At 45.5% G+C, this 22,500-nt stretch overlaps 4 protein-coding genes across 5 annotated transcripts in view; 1 reads left to right on the top strand and 3 right to left on the bottom strand.

The window, feature by feature from the left end:
• Positions 1 to 22,500, top strand: part of nomo (nodal modulator) — a 164,484-nt gene that overhangs the window by 98,830 nt on the left and 43,154 nt on the right. The gene's annotated exons all lie outside the window — the stretch shown is intronic.
• On the bottom strand, positions 3,038 to 8,211 carry rps15a (ribosomal protein S15a). 2 transcript variants are annotated; one of them, XM_056587099.1, is made up of 5 exons: positions 8,147 to 8,211; positions 7,248 to 7,385; positions 6,834 to 6,913; positions 6,265 to 6,350; positions 3,038 to 3,173 (listed from the first exon to the last, which is right to left on the bottom strand). In XM_056587099.1, exons 2-5 carry the CDS (start codon positions 7,378 to 7,380, stop codon positions 3,080 to 3,082), a joined length of 393 nt encoding a protein of 130 aa, XP_056443074.1. In that variant the 5' UTR covers positions 7,381 to 7,385; positions 8,147 to 8,211; the 3' UTR covers positions 3,038 to 3,079. The 2 variants fall into 2 exon arrangements, with proteins under 2 accessions (XP_056443074.1, XP_056443075.1); XM_056587100.1 differs by lacking the exon at positions 8,147 to 8,211 and having other exon boundaries at positions 3,038 to 3,213.
• Positions 8,887 to 17,529, bottom strand: notum2 (notum pectinacetylesterase 2). Its single transcript, XM_056587087.1, has 13 exons — positions 16,959 to 17,529; positions 15,478 to 15,539; positions 15,015 to 15,330; positions 14,666 to 14,718; positions 14,356 to 14,451; positions 14,182 to 14,242; positions 13,958 to 14,070; positions 13,725 to 13,827; positions 13,336 to 13,524; positions 13,072 to 13,172; positions 12,446 to 12,590; positions 11,976 to 12,023; positions 8,887 to 10,615 (listed from the first exon to the last, which is right to left on the bottom strand). Exons 3-13 carry the CDS (start codon positions 15,320 to 15,322, stop codon positions 10,306 to 10,308), a joined length of 1,527 nt encoding a protein of 508 aa, XP_056443062.1. The 5' UTR covers positions 15,323 to 15,330; positions 15,478 to 15,539; positions 16,959 to 17,529; the 3' UTR covers positions 8,887 to 10,305.
• coq7 (coenzyme Q7 homolog, ubiquinone (yeast)) overlaps positions 22,108 to 22,500 on the bottom strand; it is a 3,911-nt gene continuing 3,518 nt past the window's right edge. The window contains exons 5-6 of the mRNA XM_056587095.1: positions 22,409 to 22,477; positions 22,108 to 22,262 (exon numbers count right to left, since the gene is read on the bottom strand). Of these exons, the coding sequence (XP_056443070.1) occupies positions 22,185 to 22,262; positions 22,409 to 22,477 (147 nt within the window). The 3' untranslated portion in view covers positions 22,108 to 22,184. The remainder of the gene's footprint in view (positions 22,263 to 22,408; positions 22,478 to 22,500) is intronic.

Raw genomic sequence — 22,500 nt, 5'->3', positions numbered from 1 at the left:
TGCTATATCCGCAGTCCGGTTACCGTTGAGTTCCACCAAGGACTGCCTCCTCTCACGCGCTCTCTGCTGCCTGTGTTTACTCCTCGGCGAGGACCTGTGAGCACCTCTCCCCTCGTCCTCTGGCAGAGGGCGAGCTTCATCCACATCTGAAGGCCAGGGCGTTCTGCACCCCCCCCCAAGGTGGAGAACTCTCCGGAGCTTTAGTCCACGGGGGCAGCCTCCCACTGGCCCCGTGCCCCCGCCACGTTAAATGTGCAGGAGCAGCTTTTGTTAGCTTCATGTTAATTAATTATTGTTTAAACCGTGGAGGAGGGAGGGGGGGTGACCCCAGGTAGCGTCTACTCTGCAAACAAGGTGGTCTCTGCGTGGACCTGGGGGGGGGGGGGGGGGTGCCCTTGAGGGGCGCCCAGGATGGATGGCCGCCATCACAGCCATAAACTCACTGCTGTCTAACTACCTCATTCATCATACACACACCGCACTGTTTTTGTATTGGGAATACCCCCACCCCCCCCCCAAGGCCCCCTCCGTCCAACACAACCTCCCGTACACACACCGACAATCTCCACCGCCATCTCCTCTCTCTCTCTCTCTCTCTCTCCATCTCCCTCTCTCTCCACCTCCCTCTCTCTCCCCCTCCCTCTCTCTCCCCCTCCTCTCTCTCCACCTCCCTCTCTCTCCATCTCCTCTCTCCCCCTCCTCTCTCTCTCTCCACCTCCCTCTCTCTCTCCCCCTCCTCTCTCTCTCTCTCTCCCCCTCCTCTCTCTCTCTCCACCTCCCTCTCTCTCCACCTCCCTCTCTCTCTCCCCCCTCTCTCTCCACCTTCATCTCCTCTCTCCCCCCTCTCTCTCTCCACCTCCATCTCCTCTCTCCCCCCTCTCCCTTCACCTCCCTACCGCCCTCCCTCCTCCACCTACTTCTCTCCTCCTCCTCCTCCCACCTCTGCCCCAGTAATGCTGTACTCAGAGATAGAGGAGTATGTGCTTTGTGGAGAGCCCTCTGCCTCTCCTTGAACGTACCCAACGTATACATTATACACAGCGATGATTAGATGCAGTCTTGACGAATGTGTTGCTCCGTTCCCCTCCGACCCAGAGATACGTCTTCCTATCGCTTCGACCCTCGCTGGGCGGTTCTTCGCTGGTCAACATTGGGGTTTATTTTGTTGTTGTCTTGGAGATAATGATGTGGACTATCGGGGGTTCATTGTCTGGTGAATAATTCAGATGTGGATCCACAGGAAAGTAAGGTTGCACAAAACAATCTGTTTTCTATCTTTTATCGGTTTTAAATCAATGTTTGTTTTAACAATGGTTTCATTGAACATGAAGACACACAATATTTAAGGGATTTATTTATTGGGATACCTCTAATTGACACTTCCATCTGAATTTGTTTATTTTTCAAAATAAGACAATTATTTAAAAGCCACGGCCTTATGCAACAGGTGTATCTAAGGAATCAGCCAACGGGTTTGGATCCTAATTATAAAAATAAAAAGAACGAACGCATTCAAGCCCAAACAAAAGGACCTATTATCACATTTGCGCTAATGCTCCTCAAGTGTTTACCATTCACTCCCTCTTTACAGTGTAACTTTATAATTGATAGGGACTGAGAGGATGAAGAGCTGAGCAAAATCAAACGTCCCCTTTTGACTGAATTCTTACGTAATGCATTTGCTGCTATTGCGATATTAATGTTATCTATGAATCAATCATAATTAGTTGCTCTAGTATGCATATGGTATGAGGACGAATTCTGCAGATAAATATGATTGAAAAAAACAAGCAGACGAATCACTACTGCCACCATGTGGTCACTGACAGAACTAAAGATATTAAAAACCGAGTCAATCATTTCAGCTGTATGATTGACTATAAATAAGCTGAATCAAATGTAGTCAAGCACCGTTGCAATCAGATTGAGATAAACGAGCAGGGCCGTCGCAGTCGATGTTGATTGTACTCGAGTGATTGAGTCGTAGCATTACAGCTCATCCCCCCCCCCCCCCCTCAAAGGGCTCTTAACCACTACTACTATATACGGGATGCAGGGAAGGGAATCCGTGCAGGACTGGCGGTAGGCAACGATAGGATTGTGTAATAAAAGTATGGAAGTCCTGGCATAATTACTATTCATGGTCCTTAAATGATCCATTATCAACCGAAATGGACCTAATTGGCACTTAATGGCATGGCTATACTAAAAGGTTTGACTTTATTCTTGCAATTACACTAATCTACTCCACGATAGGCAACGGGCTCGGCAGGAAAAGAGAATCTGAAGAGAATACTGAGCAATGACGAGGCTTTCCAGGTCCAGTTTTCCCCTCCCCACACTAAATAGGATATTGAGGTTATCCGAAATAAGTCCTGGATTGATTACGGACTAATTACAACCAATGATATACAATGCCCGGAATATGACGGAGTATTTTATTGACTCATGGTTAAGTTATATATATAAAACATTGAACCATAAGTCTATATATATATATATATATATATATATATATATATATATATATATATACACACACACACACATACACACACGATATTCTAACCCTACAGATACAATTTATATATAATTTATATTATAGATCCCAAATGCCCGGCGGCAGTTTGCAACTTCCAGCTTGCGTAGGAAGACGCCAAATTCCATTACCTTGCGAATATTGACTCTGGTATCTAACGTGTATCAAAGTATTTAGTGTTCGTTTGCAGAGAACACCAATTATTTTATCAGAATTGATATAAAATCTCAAGTAGATCAACCAGATGGTGGCCTTGTATTGAACTGAAAAAGGCACACTGCCTTAATTAGCAAGATTCCATTTAATCCTAATAGGTTGTTTTTAAGTAGGTTTTGTACGATTGTGATTCAATAAGCGGACGGTCCAAAATAAAAGCTCTTCCCTACCATCAGTATTCCAGATATTTTTCAGCGCACCATTAACTGAGACCGACAGCTTTGAGTGCCTTGTGTAAATGTACATGCATGGATAATCTAAAAATAAATATAAGTCGAAGAGCATAGTCAACGTTTTCCATTTTATTAGCACAGTTCTTTACATTTAGAAAAAGAATCCAAGGATTTTTCCTCCTGTGTGTTTCCGTCTGGCCTCTTCGTGGTCCATGATGCCAGCTGAGGTGGTCAGCACGATGTATCTACAGAAACACAACGTAAAGAGTGGTCAGTACGATGTATCTACAGAAACACAACGTAAAGGGTGGTCAGCACGATGCATCTACAGAAACACAACGCAAAGGGTGGTCAGCACGATGCATCTACAGACAAAACCATTACAACGGTTAATCAGCACGATTTTTTCTACAGACAAACGCATTCAAAGGCTGAAAAGGTTTAGCAACAACGCCAAATCCTCCAATAAACCCAGACTTGATCAACTAGCCAACAAATATCTTTAACCGCCATCTTCACTGCAGACAAGATAATTAAGAGCAATAATAACAGAAACTGTCGAACATGGCTTTTAGTCCTACATCCAGACATGGCAGTTCAGCCCATCTCCTGCTGATCCGTGTTCCACATTTTGCCCGGTGCCTGTGGGCTCTGGTAGGCAGTAGGCCACCTGAAAGGCCCATGCCATCTCTCCACTATACCCCACTGGATAGAGCCAGGTCTAGGACCGATCTAGACTAGGACTAGACAAGGATCAGTACCAGGTCTAGGGGCGTTCCAGACCCAAGACTAAGACCGGGTGATGATGCGGCAGCCTGTTATACAACACTAGATCACCGGTTCAGCGACTCATTTGTCACGCCCACAGAAGCCTTAGCAAAGCGATTAGTCTACCAGAAGAGTAGCTGACTATAAAGCCCCTCATCCTGTTCATAGAATCCATTAGGGCTAGGAAAAATATCGATTCATCAATGCACTGCAATTTATTTGTTCTCGATTCAATTTCAATTCAGAACTTTTTTGAAATAGATTATTTCCATTAAAAAAAATAAAACATAAAAAAAGAAGTCATTGTAAACTAGAAGTGAGTATGCCTAAATGTACACGCCCTTTTACAATTATCCATGTTATGATTATTACTTATATGATCAGGAACAATACTATACAATGTGTATTCCCTTTTTGCTAGTTAAAAGACAATTAAATGGTCAATTCATTTTGAAATAGTTAATTCTAAATAATATTCAGGTATTTTTGTCAGTATTATTGAATCGATATCAAAGCAATTGGATCAATATCAAATCTAAATCGAATGAAGACCTAAAGAATTTAATTTAATTTAATTGTGAGGTACCTGGCAATACCCAGCCCTAGAATCCATACACAAACACTAAATGGTAAGATGGAAACTTTAGCTTACAGCTTTGAGTGAAGTTTAAACGATTTCCATGTCAAAATGCACAGAGGTCTTTAGCTTTACATTCACATCGCTTAACTGCACAGAATGTTCTGATGAACCGGTCGTTCATCATACCTCGAAAACTACTTGAATCGTAACCCCAAGGGCTTCACCTCAAACCCGCTCAAGGTGAAGGAAGAACCACAAAACTCAGGGGAAACGTAGAGCAGGGCAATAAGCAGACATAATAAAAAATATTACGCCATGAGCCATTATTTTATGAGGGTTAATCCTTAACTTGGTCCCCCTCACATCGCTGAGGTAATGGAACCGAAACGCCCCACTGCCACAACAGAATGATGGCTGTGGTGAACTTGTGGGTGAATGAGCCTATAGGGAGAGCTAACAATCCCCAGATGCTGCCACTGTAAAAATACTATGGAAAATTTGCCAGCAACTGATTATTCTTTTAAATGACGGGCATTTCTGGTCAAGCCCAGAACAAGGCCGTTTAAACATCCTGCCATAACACCAATCATTCTGGAGTAATAAATTAAATACACTGATTATGTGTACAGCTCCTGCTTTAACTACGGATTAGATGAACCGGAAACAAGACTATTAAACTAAACTCTTTAACCGGTTCATTACTAGGAATGAGTTACAAACCTAACACTCAATGCACTGATTAGATCCCTTTATACAATTAACTTTATAGCAACAGAATAGTCTGTTGCCCCTGCTCTAACCCAGCCTACGTTGTGTCTGCTCTGTGATTGGTCATTTTACTGAACAGAGCCGTCATTCAGTTCACCTGCATGGTGACGTTTGGCCCAGTGGTCCATCATTTAAAGTACAGTAAGAAATATTATCAACCGTTTATTGAGAGAAAATTGACAAATTTCTCCAAAATAAAATGATGAAGTACAGGAAAGCATTGTTGGTTTTAGGGTGTCACAGCTAAAACATCGCCCTGTCAATTTAATGGTTGGCTTCGGCCCTGAATGTGCTGAAAGTAGGCGTGAATGGGACGCCAAAATCTCAGGTAGAAATCAGTAAGCATATAGCTGTGTGAAACCAGGCTTATACAGGATAACCCTTGAGGCAACATGCATCAAGGTGACGAGTAGGCCAACCAAATGACAAATGACCAGAAATACCTGAAACCAGTCGGTGTAATTAACTACATCAGAATAGGCCATGGGCAGAGCAGCAATAATGTTGACTAATCCAAGAAAACATTCTGGATGTTAGTCCTGATCATGAGAAGGCTTTGTTTCAGAGATGTGTGCTATAGTGATGATGAAGACCCTGGCTTTGTTTCAGAGATGTATGCTATAGTGATGATGAAGACCCTGGCTTTGTTTCAGAGATGTGTGCTATAGTGATGATGAAGACCCTGGCTTTGTTTCAGAGATGTGTGCTATAGTGATGATGAAGACCCTGGCTTTGTTTCAGAGATGTGTGCTATAGTGATGATGAAGACCCTGGCTTTGTTTCAGAGATGTGTGCTATAGTGATGATGAAGACCCTGGCTTTGTTTCAGAGATGTATGCTATAGTGATGATGAAGACCCTGGCTTTGTTTCAGAGATGTGTGCTATAGTGATGATGAAGACCCTGGCTTTGTTTCAGAGATGTGTGCTATAGTGATGATGAAGACCCTGGCTTTGTTTCAGAGATGTGTGCTATAGTGATGATGAAGACCCTGGCTTTGTTTCAGATGTATGCTATAGTGATGATGAAGACCCTGGCTTTGTTTCAGAGATGTGTGCTATAGTGATGATGAAGACCCTGGCTTTGTTTCAGAGATGTATGCTATAGCGATGATGAAGACCCTGGCTTTGTTTCAGAGATGTGTGCTATAGCGATGATGAAGACCCTGGCATTGCTTCAGAGCTGTACTTTAGTGATTGATGGAGATCATGAGATCCTTACCCAAACTGCCTGGAGGGGAGAAGGTTGTTCTGCCACTTCTCCAAGTCCTTCAGCTGGAGGTCGAATCTGGGGCTGATCACACCACACTGAGACAAACAAACAAAGGATTTGATGAAACAGTGAACACATTCAGGAGCCTTTACACAAGCGCATCAATCCACTCAATAGAGGCGGCAATCAACGCCCATCTCAACCCAGCGCTCAGCTTATGAAAACAAAACACAGCTTTACAATCCTGAGTCCAGGCTTACAGCTCATATAGCATGGAGTGCAGGGGGGGCATTTGAACACTCAACCAATGTCTGGCTGGTTATTCAGGGAGGCAAACTGGTGTCCACCCAAAAAGATGACTTTTATTTACCCGAAAAGTAAGAAAATATGCCCGTCACCGACCCCTTCCTCGGATTCATGCTACATTTTTCTAAACAAACTGTTGAAGTGACTACTAAAAGCATGCCGGTGATGTTCAGACCTAGTATATAAAGTAGTGCCAACAATAAGAAACTACGCCGTATCCGTTATAATATCTGCACCCGCAAAAAACAGTCTTCCACATCCTGTCAGCTCACCTTATTCAGACGTCCAGTGAGATTGACGACGATTTTCCCGGCTCTGTGATCATCGATGATCTCAAACTCACCAATGTAACCTGCAGCAGGGAGGACAGTTGGTGTGAACGACATGCATACATGAAAGAGGGTGTACAATACATTCAGGCCATTTAGCAGACGCTTCTATCCAAAACGACTTACATCAAGTATATTTGTCAGAAGAAACAATATAGCGCTGTCTGTACAGTAAGGATGTTCATAGAATCAAGTGCCAAGCATTAACAATCACTAGGTTAACCCATACAACAAAGATAGCTAGGGTAAGACATGCATTGAATAAGACATAACGACATGCATACATGGACATGGATGTACAAGACGTTTGATACCAGGACTATGAGGTCTTATGGTGCATGTGTGGTGGATTCTTACCGTGCTTCATCATGACTGTCAAGAAACGCACAATGACCTTCGAGCACGGCCTGATGAGGACCTGGCGTTTCCCACGCTTCTCGGCATTGTTGATGCTTTTGAGCGCATCCGCGAGAACGTTCATGCGCACCATGATGCCTGTTGAAGGAGAGGGGCAGCTCGTTAGAGGGTCGGACAGTAGGTTCTGCTAAACCAGTGGGTTCTCCTGAACTAGTGTCATCTCCTAAAACAATGGGTTGTGCAACAGAGACCATCACTTGGATAGTCGCAGTGTGTTCCCCTCGAACCCAAGCGGGTTTTACATCGATGGTCGCCCAGTGAGTTCTCCCACACCTGGACCTCCACTGGCTAGCCTACTGTCACCATCACAGGTTGGGGAGCTAACGAGAAACGCACTGCCCAGCATGAAAAATGATATAAAACATGGAGGTCTTAGCCTAGAACAGAAGCACTAGGACGACAACCAGGAGGTGCTTGTTGAAGGCTGCCCTCAGCCCAGGAGCGATGCTCTGCTAGCCTGTTAGCTCCCTGGTTCCCTCACTAGCTACAATATACACTATAGACATGTCGCTCAACTTGAGGATTGAAGTGCAGACGAAAGCCAAAGCAACGGGGGAAATTTAAATTTTTATGCTGAATGCATCGTTGGTCCTGCCGCCTTTATTTTATGAACAGTTTCATGATTAAAAACGGACCACACTTTAGAAGATGGCAGGGGGAAGGGACTCGGGCGAGTGGACACCAAATACCGTCAACATGTATTTTTTCCTCCACGATAATCATCGTAATTCATCCCAAAACAGTTATACGACATGATGTGCGAAAAAAATACTTAGTTTGTGCTCCGATGCTTTAGATATTGGATAGATTGTAGAAGACAAACGTTACGGAGGACTTACCGGTTCTGCAATATGGCGGAAAGAGGAAGTAGAAAAAACTCCCGCAACGACTTATGGGTAAAATCCTGCGTCCATAATACAATACAATACAAACCGTTTTATACACTTAATAATAATATAATAATACCCGCGGATCGCAAGAATCATACGCTTTTAACTAAAATATATTTGATCGTTACTACAAAAAAAAAATATATATATATACTTTTCTTTTTTTACTTACAAAAATGGTTTGCACGGAGCACAGCATCGGTTTTGTGATAGCGATACTTAAAATATATAACACCATTATTATTTATTATTTATTTACACTATAAGACAGTGGAGATCAATCATAAACATGTTTTTGATTGCAAATGTACGTTTGTTCTCCCATAGGCAAAAATGTAACGTCAGAAGGACACGTGACTTCACACATAGTGGGAAGGTCACGTGACTTCACATATAGTGGGAAGGTCATGTGACTTCTTGCATAATTGGTACAGCCTCCCAAACCAAAACAAGAAACTAAAAAGTTAAGGGAGGATAGAGAGGTCTGAGGAGTCACCAATGGATGGAGAAGGTCTCATCAGTCAGCCAGTTAAACATGATAGACAGTCACCCTTCTCAGAATGAGAAGATATATTTGTGTTAGGCTCAATTTAAAAAAAGGATTTAAAAAAAGAATTGCATTCGTGAATGATTACTTTATTACTAGGATTACTGAATAGCTTACATTAATTAATTTAAATCCACACAGTACATTAAAAAGATAAATGTTTTCCAACATTTTATAAAACAGGATTGTTTGTTGTAAATCGAGGTCCTGTAATAGATTATATCACGAAATTGTGAATCTTTGCTGTCTATACTCTGTGTGTCGGCCTATATGTGTTCTATGTTGATAGCCTTATGATTCTTATGAGCCTTATATGTGTGTACTTATGAAAAAAAGAAACGTATGTTTGAGTGTTAATAAATATAATAAAGTACATTTTAGTTCAGCATGCATTTCTTAGTTTTTCTGTTTTCTTGAAAACATTGAAATGAAACAGGCTATGTTAAACTGTATCTTGGTTAAAGATAAGGCTAAGGCTGATGATCACAAAATCAACTTGGTCATCCACAAAGTATCTTTATAAATTTTTTATTAGACATCAGTTTGGCTTGCAATGCGCTTTTTGCAATATAAGTCAAATAAGACTATTTAAGCCAAGCCTATAGATTTCACAATGTGAGGATGATTGAAAAAATATACATTTCCCGTTTCAACTTTTTAAACAACTCTTACAATTTGGTAGATGATGTTTGAATTGAAATCCTAACTCCAAAATCTAAATTCTACAAAAGAAACAAAGATGGCTGAACACTCTCAAAAACTTCACAGCATTAACTTGGTTAAAATAAAGAATTCACTATCATAGATGTTCAATGTCTACCTCATTAGGCTATAAATGATTGCTTATAGATCCATTACTTCAAAGCAAATATAAATACTGCTAAGCACGAATAACTAACTATTTAACCCCAGCCCAGTGGGCACACCGAAACCGAATACTGAGGTGCATGATGTTCAAATCTGACCATCTCTGCACAAACCTTTCTGTAGGCGATAGTAGCAATGGCAATTACAATTTCAGACATATTCATCCATGTGAAATGAAATTACATATTACTTTGAGACATGTCTAAGTGTGCATTCTTTTAAATCAGGGGAGAGTTCGTTTTGTGTTTTAAGTTGATCAATCGATTCCACACTTATGTTCTTTGTCATGACAACAGTTTTTGGTCAGGACAACTAAGTCGTTTTCATGGTGTTTTACTAAACTAGCTACGGTCGAAAGACTCGATCAGGCTGCGGTCGTGCTTCAAAGCTAAACCTGCGTGAACTCTATTCCAGCAAGGAACAGGCGAGACTGCCCCTCTGCCTTTAGAACCAAAGCAATGTCCTGCCGAGCCAGTAGAGGTCATCGGTCACCAAATCGGTCAGACCTTTTACCAAACCCACCATCAGTCACAATGTCGGTAACACAGAGGGGAGAGCACAACAAATAGAACTGGGATCCCGTATTATCACTATGGTTACGATATAATTCCCACTAACGCCTCCGTCCAGCCGTATGTGCCTGGGATAATCTCTGCAGCTTTCGTTGCCCCTACTGTAGCCCCAACTGTTAGCTTTAGCCACCGCTGGCGCTGGCGCCGGCCGGAGAGGCGGCCTGGTCCCGGCGCGGCTCGAAGCCCAGCCTCTGGATGTCCAGGCCCATGGCGACCAGCATCTGCACCAGAGTCATCTCCTGCTGGGTGGCCCGGTGCACCAGGGCGGGGCAGGTGGGGTTGCACTGGGGCCGCTGGCAGGTGTCCACCAGGTGGAAGGGGCAGCCCCTGGGGGGGGGGGTGCGGTTGCGGTTTGCGTCCTGGAAGCTCCGGTCCCAGCACTGCAGCGCGCGGGGAAGAGACGTGCCTTTCACCTGGAAGTTAATCCAGTTACTGGAACGGAGGTGTGACGGGAGAACACAACACCGGAACGTTAGGTGGAGTCTGCTCGGCGGTCGTTGAAAACATCCCCTGATTGCAAATCAACCTAACATTGAATTCACTCATACTAGTAATAGCAACGAGACTTACAAAAATAGCACTTATTGTAGGTCGCTTTGGATAAAAGCGTCTGCTAAATGCCCTAAATGTAAAATGTCAATGTAAATGAATTAACCCCCTCAATATCCTTACAAGGTCTGCAGTTTGCCCTGGTAGCTCATCCCTCGTCACAAAACTGTATTTTTGTGAGCAACAACCAATTGTAAATTTTGACCATGATCGTTTGAAGGCCTCGACACCTCACGGCTGTTATGCATATCGTTATAATGTTGGTTTGATTTATTATTATTTATACATTTTAGATTTAGTGTATGTGGTCCCCTGACGTTGAGAGGGAGTAGTGAAAATAATTCGGGGTAATGTAGGAAAAAAAACACTGGAGCAGATCATGAAGCCAGACACAACAGCCAGTGAACAATTACAATAATGGTAGCCCAATGTTACAGATATTGGAAAAACAAACCCTGGAATGAATAGTAAGTCGATGTCTAAGTGTCAACGTATTTGAGCCTTTGTTATTTCTTTAATTTCATATGTCAGTGTGTCAGCTGTTACTATCTAATTACGTCAGCAGTGCTGCACACAGGTTTCTTGAATTAGTGCTCCATTAACCCCGTTGTCTCCCCTGGAATGGTACAACCACTTCAGAAGGAAACGTTTTAGAATTTAAACAACGAAATGTTTAGGGGGCAGTTTGAACACCAACCGGGTCGTCTCCATCCCCTGCTCAGTGGGTCTCGATCCTCTGACATCCCCTGGAGCGGTGACCCGACTCAGCTCAGATTAGAAAACTGGGGAACGTCCAGGGAGGCCTTTCCCCCCAGTATGAGGGGTGCATCATCTCCCATAAACGCAAAACTTAACCTTTCCATTTAATTATAAATGGACTCCATCCCTTGACCCATCATTGACCCATTAGGTTTGTGACCAGTGTGTGTGTGTGTGTGTGTGTGTGTGTGTGTGTGTGTGTGTGTGTGTGTGTGTGTGTGTGTGTGTGTGTGTGTGTGTGTAAGGGAGAGTAGGAGCAGAGAGAGCAATAGAGAGAGAGAAAGAGATAGAGGGAGAAAGGTGGGGGCGAGAGTTACTTAGGGAGATACCGAAAGTGTGAAGTGGCGTTGGGTTGCACGCATGGTGTGTCATGATGAATGATGGGAATGAAGAACAGCATGAGCTCAGCCCACTGTGAGGTTGTGGGGGGGGGGAGACTGGGGGGGGGGGGGCGCTTTGGGGGTCAAATACCAACGTGTCTTACCTTTTGGTGATCAAAGTGTGGGAGAGGCATGAGGGAGCGAACACAGCCCTGGAGAGAGAGAGAGTGGAGAAGAACACTCATCATCTATGGAGAAGGATGGACTTATTTGATGACATGTGGTTCAGGAGGTAGAGCGGGTCTGCTGGTAAACGGAAGGGTTGCTAGTTCGATCCCTTTGTCGAGGCTTCCCTGAGCAAGGCGCCTCACCCTGACTGCTCCTGACCAGCTGGCTTTCGCTTTGCATCGTTGACTCCTCTGTCGGTGTGTGAATGTGTGCGTGAATGGGTGAATGTGAGGCAGTATTGTAAAGCGCTTTGCGTGGCTACTTGTTAGAAAAGTGCTGCATAAATGCAGTGCATTCACCATGGAGGGACTAGTCTCCTCGCTTGTTATCACTGAACCACAACATGTCACTTTACACCACTGCGGATCAAAGGACTGTTCCGAGCAGGGTCGCCAGGAGAACGTACGTGACGTCCCTCAGGGAGTTCTTCAGCTCTCGCCCGAGGTTCTGCAGGTAGGTCCACTGGACCTCTGAGAGGCTGCCCCCCAGGACGATGTTCTCCACCCTGAGCTGCTCCTCGTCAAACAGCCACTGCACCACGAACAGGGGGGCTGCAGGGGAGCACAGGGGGTCAGGGGCCTCAGGGGGTCTCCAACACATGAATACCACCGTGCGTGTGTGTGTGTGTGTGTTTGTGTGTCGCCCCGTGACGACTTTCCACAAAAGGCGGACATCGTTGTTGTTCTCTGAGGGCAGAGGTGTTGGTATGGTTCGACCAGAGAGGATCGGGCCCAGTGAGAGACCCTCATTTATATTTAGGGCATTAAGCAGATGGTTTTGTCCCAAGCGACTTACAATAAGTCCATTTGTCAGAAGAAAGAGAAACAACAATATATCTCTGTGGGTACAGTAAGGATATGCCAAGCACTAACTATCACTAGGTTAACCCACTCACTGTGTACAACAATGTACTATTTTGAAGTGCAAGGAGGTACAACATACAATAAGTGTGTAAGAGGGGTGGGAGGGGGTACGGGGGGAGGGCGGGGGGGGGGGTTAGCTATGCAGAGTGTAGGTGACCTCTGAACTCACAGGTCAAGGTGGCGTACAGCTTGTGGCCGAAGAAGCACTGCCACTCCTCTCCGCTCTGGTAGGACTGCCGGCAGCGATCAGGCACCACTCCGTTCCACATCCTGGGAGAACGGCCAAACAGATTATCTAAGAGCTCACCGAACACGCATCAGAGGGGGGGGGGGGGGGGGGGGGGGAGTGAGGAGCCGGTTGTAGAAACGCTGATTCTTTCATGGAACAATGTCAACACGTCACATTTAAAACTTTGTCGAAGGAGGACCTCACCTGAGCCCCTTCTTGATGGCGTCTTCAGGCGAGCAGGAGATGGTCTCGGGGCAGGTCTGGGCCAGCTGCTGTTGGCTCTCCAGGAACCAGCCGGAGTCGACCAGGCCCCTCACGTGGGCCTCGGCCCCCATCGCCTCCAGCTGACCGGCCACCCGGTCGATGTTCAGCAGGACGCCGGTCCCTCCAGCGCTGTGGAGGAGCAGAGGAACTCACTGAGCGGTTGATGCCACCACGGCGTCACACCCGACTCAGGGCAGGGCGTGATCAGCAAACGGCGAGGCTAGTCTATGGAGTAGCGGCAGGAGATCTTTTTAGGGCAACCTGAGGCCGTCCCATTTCTTTATGCGCGTCTCGTCAGACACGTCGTTTATGAAACACAAGTGGCTGACCTGGTGCCGGCCAGCATGATGACCTTGCCCTGTTTGATGCCCTTGGGGATCAGGTCTTTGATGACCTCACGGATGATCAGGGAGCCCATGAAGGTGTATTCAGCTGTCGAGACAACACAAAAAGACGAGGACCTAAACAACAGGAGTCGACGTGGAATTAAACAACAACAAGTTCTATACTTCTATTATGATCGTGTCCTAACTCTCGGAATACAACTAAAGGTGTTTCAGACTTGTGTTCCTCTCCTTCTCCCGCTCTCGTCCCTGGCGCGCCCGGGGTGTGGTCGGGGTGGTCGGGATGGGTCCGATACCACTCCACACATCGCTGGAGCAGTAGGGGATGAACCTGCACAGAGCCAGGCATCGACATGGACGAAGAAGGGTTCAATGAGATCAATCGACTTAATCTTAACCTCATGCTTTGGACGCCACAATGACAGCGAATGACATTACTCACACAATATTGGCGTTGTACCAGTGGGGGTTTTCCTCAGCTCTGGTGGACAAGATACCGCTTCCTGTAAACAAAGACAGAGTCCACACGACGTAAACCCTTTTGGGAGAATGACGCCATGATATGACCGGAACGTGAACGAGGAGATGCATTCTGAAACGTGACCGAGTGACCTACCTCTCCTGCTCTGGGGCCAGGCCGATGAGCTCATGAGACGCGGGATATTCTGGTAGCGGGAATCACAGGTCTCTTTGTTATAGCAGCACCAACCGCCTAAAAATAAGACCCTAAGATTAGCCATCGCTTCCCACACAGAGAGAGGGGATGGATTCACCCCTGGTGGGCTTATTGTTAAGGCCAGTGAAGAACGCGTGTGCGTGTGTGTGTGTGTGTGTGTGTGTGTGTGTGTGTGTGTGTGTGTGTGTGTGTGTGTGTGTGTGTGTGTGTGTGTGTGTGTGTGTGTGTGTGTGTATCTTTTCATACACACCTTCCAGAAATAGCAGCCATTTACGGCTCCCTCGGAATTCCTTCAAGTAAAAGCTGAAGGGAATCAAGAACAATAAAGTGCAGTTAATAAGTTGAGCGATGGAGAAATACACGTATCAATCTAGAATGTATTCCATTCTGAAAAACAATTGCCAACACAAATAACTTGTTTTCACAAGCTGTTGTCTTTATATTAAATACAAAAGTGTGTTTGTGCCCAACACTGTTGTTGAACACAGAAGTTCCACGGATGTGATATGGATGTGATATGGATGTGATATGGATGTGATATGGATGTCATATGGATGTCATATGGATGTGATATGGATGTGCGGTCCAGAGCAGCGTACCCGGCGGCGCTGCCGTCGTTGCACGTGACCTGGGGGTTCCTGAGGTACTGCAGCCTCATAGCCTCAGCCTGCTGCCCCACCACGGGACCTCCCGGCTGGGCCTCGGTGGCTGCCTCCACTGGCCCCTCGGCCCCTCCTCCTCCAGGCGCTGCGGGGGAGTCCTCGTCAGCCGGGGGGGCCCGGGGGACGCTGGCTCCCTGGGCCCCGGTCTTCTTGGCCGGCTTGCCCCCGGGTCTGGTCGGCCGGTTGCTCTGACAGCAGGAGACCTCCAGCAGGAGGACCACAGCCAGCAGTCCCAGAAGCCTCATGTCCAGACCTGCCAGGGTGGGCAGAAGTCTGTGACGCTGGAGAATAACCTCAAGCATCACAGTCCCCACCCCCCAAGAAGAACCAGCCTCTGATGGTACAACACGGCCTGAGACCTCTATGAATGCTCAAATCCCATACCAAGCGTAGATCGTACCTCTTTGAGAAGCGTGGAGCTCTTTGCTGGTGAACCTCTGGTGAAGCGGAGACCGGAGACCACTGAGGAGAAGACGAGGTGATGACGATGATGAGGATCAGAGCACAATGACCGGGCAGGGGGAGGAAGAGGAAGATGTTGGTGCTGATGAAAGGTCGAGGCGGCTTTTGATGCATCCTGCGAATCCCCAGTGAGCTTTATAGTGTCCCCACATGGAGCCCATCCCCATGGAGCTGGTATCTCTCTGAGCTGCTGCCAGCGCTCTCTCCCCGCACCGTGGTCCATGACGCCCCCAGGTGGGGGGGGGGCTGGGTGGGGGGGGGGGGGGGGGGGGGGGGGGGGGGGGCGGTGCCCTCCGGCCCGCAGCGAGGAGAAAGGGAAACACACGCTTCACCTCGACATATTTCAAGTCCTCACAAAGAAAACAAACACCCTGTGCCAGGCTATCATCATCATCATCATCATCATCCCTCGTCTGACCATGACCTCACCCCCCCCCCCCCCCCCCCCCCCCACCCTCTCTGTTCTGCTCGCTCCAAACCCCCCCCCCTCCCCACCCCGGCTCTCCTCCACCGTGATGGCCGGCGCTCTGATTTAAACACCTGCACGGTCGGACTCAGCGCATGTGACCCTGAAGGTCTTAAGATCACCCCGTCCCCCCGTCACGCTCCGACACGGGAATGAAACGCGCCTGGAAGGGGGGGGGGGACTCTCGGTCAACAACATACCCCCCCCTCTCACGGTGAGGTCGGGACAGACGAGCTGATTGATTGACCCCAACAAGCGGTTTGAGTTCCAGTCTCAAAGCGCTCTCCTGTCCATGGGTGATAAGGGGCAAAGATCCAAGATGATTACACTTTTACCACCGCAAACTGGAAACATTTAGCCCAATACCAAAGATAAATAGTATAGCCATTATAGGTAACACTGACAATAATGGTACATTAATGAACTATTAATTAGCAATTTCTAATGCAGTAATAAGCATAAACTAACAGTGAAAAGCAGTTAACTAAAGGTTTCGTAATCTTTTACTAATGGTGTTCATTTTTGCTAATGATGATTTTATGTTTATGATTTACCATAATCCTAGCCCCCTCTAACCCCCATGCTAATGCTATATAATAATGTCTGCATTATTAATTATTATTAATTACATCCTGATGATAGATAAGTTCATTAATGTATCCTTATTGTAAAGTTTGACGTAATAATATTGTAAATATATTAAAATAATAACCAATAATAAGTGCTGAAATGCCGGCATGTTACCATTTGTAATTAATTATTCGCTTCTAACAGATTGCAAATAACATATGCTTAATATTCTTTCATCTAATGATATTATATAACATCTTAAGAGTAATACTCTTTTCACAAGATTAGTTAAACGACAGTAATTTAATGATATTTAATGATATTAATAATTAAACCATTATGATTCTAGGTTGATGGCAGATTGTGCTCAGAGATGTATTTACCTTTGGGTTGAGCTCGAGTCCAGTGCAGACCTATGACTCCTGGGGGCAGTTTGGACGACTGTGGCCCGAGCTGGAGACACAGGCTGGGGTATTTGGGGCCGGTCCCCCTGGGATAGCTCTGAGGTGACGTGTACCCTACTCAGTGGGAGGTCACGATCACCAGGGCCGTAAAAGTCTCATCAACGAAATGCACACACTCCTGACATGTCAATCACAGTCAATAATGATCTTGGGGTTGTGTCAGTGTAGGGTTAGTGTTAGTGAACAAGTACAGTTGCCAGAAGAAGAGAAACAACAATGTATCGCTGTCGGTTCATAGAACAAGCACCAACAATCGCTAGATTAACCCATTCCCTGTTGGCAGCTTTTCTATGTTATAGTAAACATTTAACACCCATTTCGATTTTTATGTCCACTACAGATACGATATAAAAGTTTTAACGCTGTTGCATAAAAAGAGATTATAAATCTCTTCCCCTCGAATCACCTCTTTGATGGTGACAACCATCACGTTGGCAGACAGAATTAAACGGTACTAAGCTCAAACATTTCAAGTTCTTTTTCGGTTACTTTCAACTTCATCCAAAAGAGAAAAGGTAGCTATTTGAAAATATGTGTTTGAGAATGTATGTGCCCACGCACATTACAAATGAAACCGAATGACACCGGCGCGCTGGATTTGATCTACCGAGCTGAACGATCGCTCATTCCTCCGGTCGTCTCGGAGCACACACACGTAACCATCTGTCTTCCCAGAAATCAATGCAACAATCTGCTAAACAGATACTTCAAAAAGGTGGAGGAGCTGCAGTAAATCTATCTCCGTTTTGCCAGAACGTCCAGAACGGAACGATGGCATTTTATTGTTCTTCACATTGGATTGAACGCACTGATATGTGTTTCGGTCTCCTTTCCCCGCTTTCTCTCCTCTTCAAGAGGAGCCGTGCGGGGGAACTTAACATATCGACACATTCAGGCGCACTTGTCTGTTTGACTGAAGTGCTCGTGTTCCAACCCCCCCCCCCCCCTCCCCCTGGGGTTCAGCACTCTGGCTGTCAAGGGTGTCAAGCACTGTGCTTTCATACATCTACACATACAGACCTGCACCAACTCACATACATAAGCATACACAGACGCACACACACAGACCTGCACAAACTCACACACACTCTCTCTCACACACACACACACACACACACACACACACACACACACACACACACACACACACACACACACACACACATACACAAACACACAAACATGCACAAAAGAGTTCTGCATCCACACACACAGAAACTTGCATTCATGGCGATATAGACGCACACGCACAAACACAGATACACACACACACACACACAGGCCATCATTTAGAAATCCGCATACACACACACAGACACAAAATGTGACAACATTCTTCCCGCCATCTTAACACACCAAAAGAACACTTGTTCCGTAGAGCAGAACATCACCCGGGATGATGAGGCTCGTTAAACTTTACTCTGAGGGTCAGACCCCAGAAGAATTCCCCCCCCCCCCCCCCCCCCCCCCCCTGCTGTTCTCAACAAGGTCAGGACGTGGACCCCCCAAGCCCAGGTGGTCCGGCACTCCGTCTGCGGAGCATGTGTGTGTCATCGCCCAGGCGTGCCGGGACTACTAGTGGGACTATTTCCCGCTCTGGCTTCAAAGAACAACGCGCCGGAGAGAGCAGTCATAGGCTAGATTCTTCCCAACGCCCCGCCCCATCGTGGATGGGGGGGGGGGGGGGAGTGTCATTTGATTTAATAGTAGCCTATACCCATCGATGTTGGGGGTCACCACTGATGGAGGTTCTACAGGCTCTGGAAGATGGGCCAAAAATAACATTATGTAACAAGGCTTCAGAAATAGAGTTGACGTGATTGGAATGAGGATTGTGACTATTCAGCCTCATGATGTTCACAGCAATAACCACCTTCAGAGGACAGACATGAGTCCTGGAGGGAGAGAATGTAAGGGTTACACAATTCCTCTGATAGAACGGAGGATCGTAGGATTTGGTGAGAAAAGAGCAACAGATTCCAGGGGTAGAATGGAACTTACCTAATTGACCTGATTAATTATCTGATTACCCATTTGGGAATAATAAAGTACATCAAATAGTATTTGAAGCAATCTGCATTCTGCACGATCAGACGGTATATAAGGAGGAGCCGGTGGCGGGCTTCAGGCGCTGGATCGGAGCAGGAGGTGATGTAATGGCTAAGCGGGTAAATAAGTGTGAGCACACCGTGCCGCTGTCGATGAGCCAACTCTGCAGCGCTCCTAACCACCTAATGACATGCCAGGCGCGCTGTTATTCCTGTGGGGTATGTTCATGCTGTAAGCATGCAGACCGCCCCCATCACTGCCATGTTAAACATTACCCTGGACTGCATGGCACTTTGCTTTACAAGAACATGTGTTTGAAGCGTAAACACAACTAATCCCCGATAACAGCCATGATTAACCGATCTCCAAACCGTCGCAGATCGACCTCCAGCGTTTGCTTCTGCCACCATAGTCACAGAGCAGCAACAATACAAGATAAAGTAGGCTAAATAAAATAGTACAAATAAAATGATGTAAAAATAAGTAGCAGAATTGCAGTGGTAACTGCAATTCTAATTAAATGTAAGTAATTAACGAAATCTGTTTTTTGTTCCCGATCCTCTGACCTGACTTGGAGCAGGTGACAGAATGGACCATCACTCACGGAGGAGCATCAGGTGTTTTCTTCTGCCGCTTACGACACCAGTCAGGGCTGGCAGGACGGCCTTGAAGAGACACTGGACGGAGCGGACAGTGCTTGTCACGGCGGTGATGTATAGGAGGCGCAGGGTAATACTACGCTCGCAGGCTCCACAGGAGCCACGCGCCGCCCGATGCCAGCCCAGCTGCTCGGACCATGTGCAGCGCGGACACCAGCACGCTGCTACCGAAGCATCACGGTATGTAATACACGCAGCCCGGGAACATGAGGAGAGCTTTAACAAATGACCAGACACTCTTGGTAAACGCACATCAACAGGTCGCGTGAGGTTTTTTTCAGAATCAGAATTACTAACCCTTTTATTGTAACTTATTGCAGGGCTACAATTCTTAGACTTTGTTCCTCAACAGCCACATAGCAGCAACAATACAAGATAAAGTAAATAAGAATAGCCTATAAATATGTAAAAAAAAAAAACATAGAAAAAAATAAGTTGCTACATAGATAACAATAATACATAATAATAATGATAAAATAAAATAAATTAAGTAATAATAAGAGACACTTATTGGTAATAAGTAATAATAAGTAATGAGGTGCAGTAAATTGTAAGGTGTAAGCGTAAAGTATTCAAGTGGTAGGCCTAGTTGTACCAGCCACGTTTTTTGTCATTTATAACTCTGTGTTAAAATTCGTAGGCTATTTATTTTATTTATTTATAAAAGGTAATGCAAGTATTGCATGGAATGAGTGTCGTTTACCCAGAAAAAGCAAGGCTACCTCTACCATGTCCTTACATGACTTTTAGTAACATCGTAAACCCTCATCCGGCACTAGAAGAAGAACATTCATACGGTGCATCGCCTATAATTTTTTTTTTCAATTGTATTTATTCCTCTCCAAGAAGTTCAGATTGGCTCCGGACTGACCTTGGCGGAGTTTCTTTCAGCACAGTATCTCCAAAGCCCTGCCAGGCTTGACAGGCCGTACATCAGGCATTCCAGGTGAGGTGATGTCAGTGCATTGCATCATGCGTTGTCCCTTCAGAATGCGGAGATGCGTGTCACTCACATGGCCACGGTCCCGTTTGGTTTCTATCGCCCAATTGGCCTAATGGTACCACCGTTATGAAAGATGTTATAAAATATGACAAAATACAGTAGCGTAGGCCTGCAGCCCTATTCAGCTACGCACAGCTCACGCAGAAGGCACGTTTATTCCTTTAATTTATTTTAAACCCCATTTTTATTTTCTCATGGTGAATGTGTTTCCATTCGAAGGCCTACTACTGTTTTGATATTAGGCCTATGTTAATTAAATGAAGTAAGTAAATTATATTAACTCACTACTAACCCTCACTCTTTTTTATGAAGATTCCTTGCATTGCGCAGCGCACCACTAAATAGCGCATTGAGAACCAATGCTGTAGATAAGTCGCCAATCAAACAAATAAGAGTCGATCTACCCGGCAGCGTACGTTTAAGCATGTACCTAAACAATGACATCCCACCACAGGTATTTACAGTTTACAGTCCAACCGTAAAAATGCTTTTTTACTATTAATAGGATTAGCCTTTAGGGGGTCGGCGTATTTGGGACCTGCTGGGCAGAGCTGGACGTTGACCTGGTTAACCAGTTGCACATCAGAAGCAGTGGAGTGAAACGTCGCACCGCGGCCTCTTACTTCTGGGAAGATCTAGTTTAATGTTCGAGGCCAGGGTTGCCAGATTTACTGCAGCCAGGGTTGCCAGATTGGGCGGGAAATCTGCCCCAATCGGGCACCATGTTAACCATGTTAATCATGTCAACAGTCATTGTTAAGCGTCACACAGCGTGTGAGAGTATAAGACTTATAATTGATATGCAAGGACCAACAGGCACGTGCGTTGAATCGAAGGAGGTGGTGGTGGAGGGGGGAGGGGGGGGGGAGCAGTAGATTAGGGTCCCCTTGACAGTCTGGGGTTGATCCTTCATTCTGAGCGACCTAATGTGCTGTAGCCTGTAGGGGATGACAAGCCATTGTTCAACGGGATCCGTGATCTATGTGAAGGAGCTGTAGTGTGTTGGGGTTATGGTGGTGGGTGATAGGCCTGCATACTCTGACCCAGATTCATGCTTTGTGTAAATATTAAAATGTTTGAACTGGAAGTCTTGCAACTGACTTGACAGACTTTTGTAATAAGTATGACGCCTGCATTTTTCATGATAGCAGAATATACCCTTTTAAACTGACCTAGAAATGACTGAGCTCTCTTGGCATCTTATGTGCACATTTATTCTTAAGTAGCTTGAGATGTTTATAAAACCTTTATGCACTTTGAAGTTTTTTGTAGTGAGTTCAATATGGAAATACTTTGGTAGAGTGGAAACCAGCAGTTACCATCAGGAAGGTTAGCAAAACAAATAGCAAGAAAATACTCAAATTGTCATACAAAAACAAAGTATGATAGTTCTATTCATATCAGAATATCTTTACATATTTATACAAAATGCGATTAAACCCGTTCAGAAACACGTATCGCTGCCTTACAGCCCAGCTGTATGACAGCTTTCAACAGCCAGTATCCAGGGGCCTGGAAAACAGAAATATAAATACAATACAATGATGTAAACACAATCAAAAGTTTACACATATTGAAATAGAAAAAGTACAAACTTTAGCCCAAGGCCTGACAACTTTATTTATATAGCACTTTTCATACACGAGGCAGATGCTTACAGATTCAGCGTTTTGTTCCAATCCTGTGTCATGATGCTCCATCTCCTCGTCTCTGAACTCCTTTATCACCTATTAGTGTGTTTATTGGAACA

The sequence above is a fragment of the Gadus chalcogrammus genome, chromosome 3, assembly GCF_026213295.1.
Source record: "Gadus chalcogrammus isolate NIFS_2021 chromosome 3, NIFS_Gcha_1.0, whole genome shotgun sequence".
Lineage (NCBI taxonomy): Eukaryota > Metazoa > Chordata > Actinopteri > Gadiformes > Gadidae > Gadus > Gadus chalcogrammus.
This window is presented reverse-complemented; position numbering and strand designations above follow the sequence as displayed.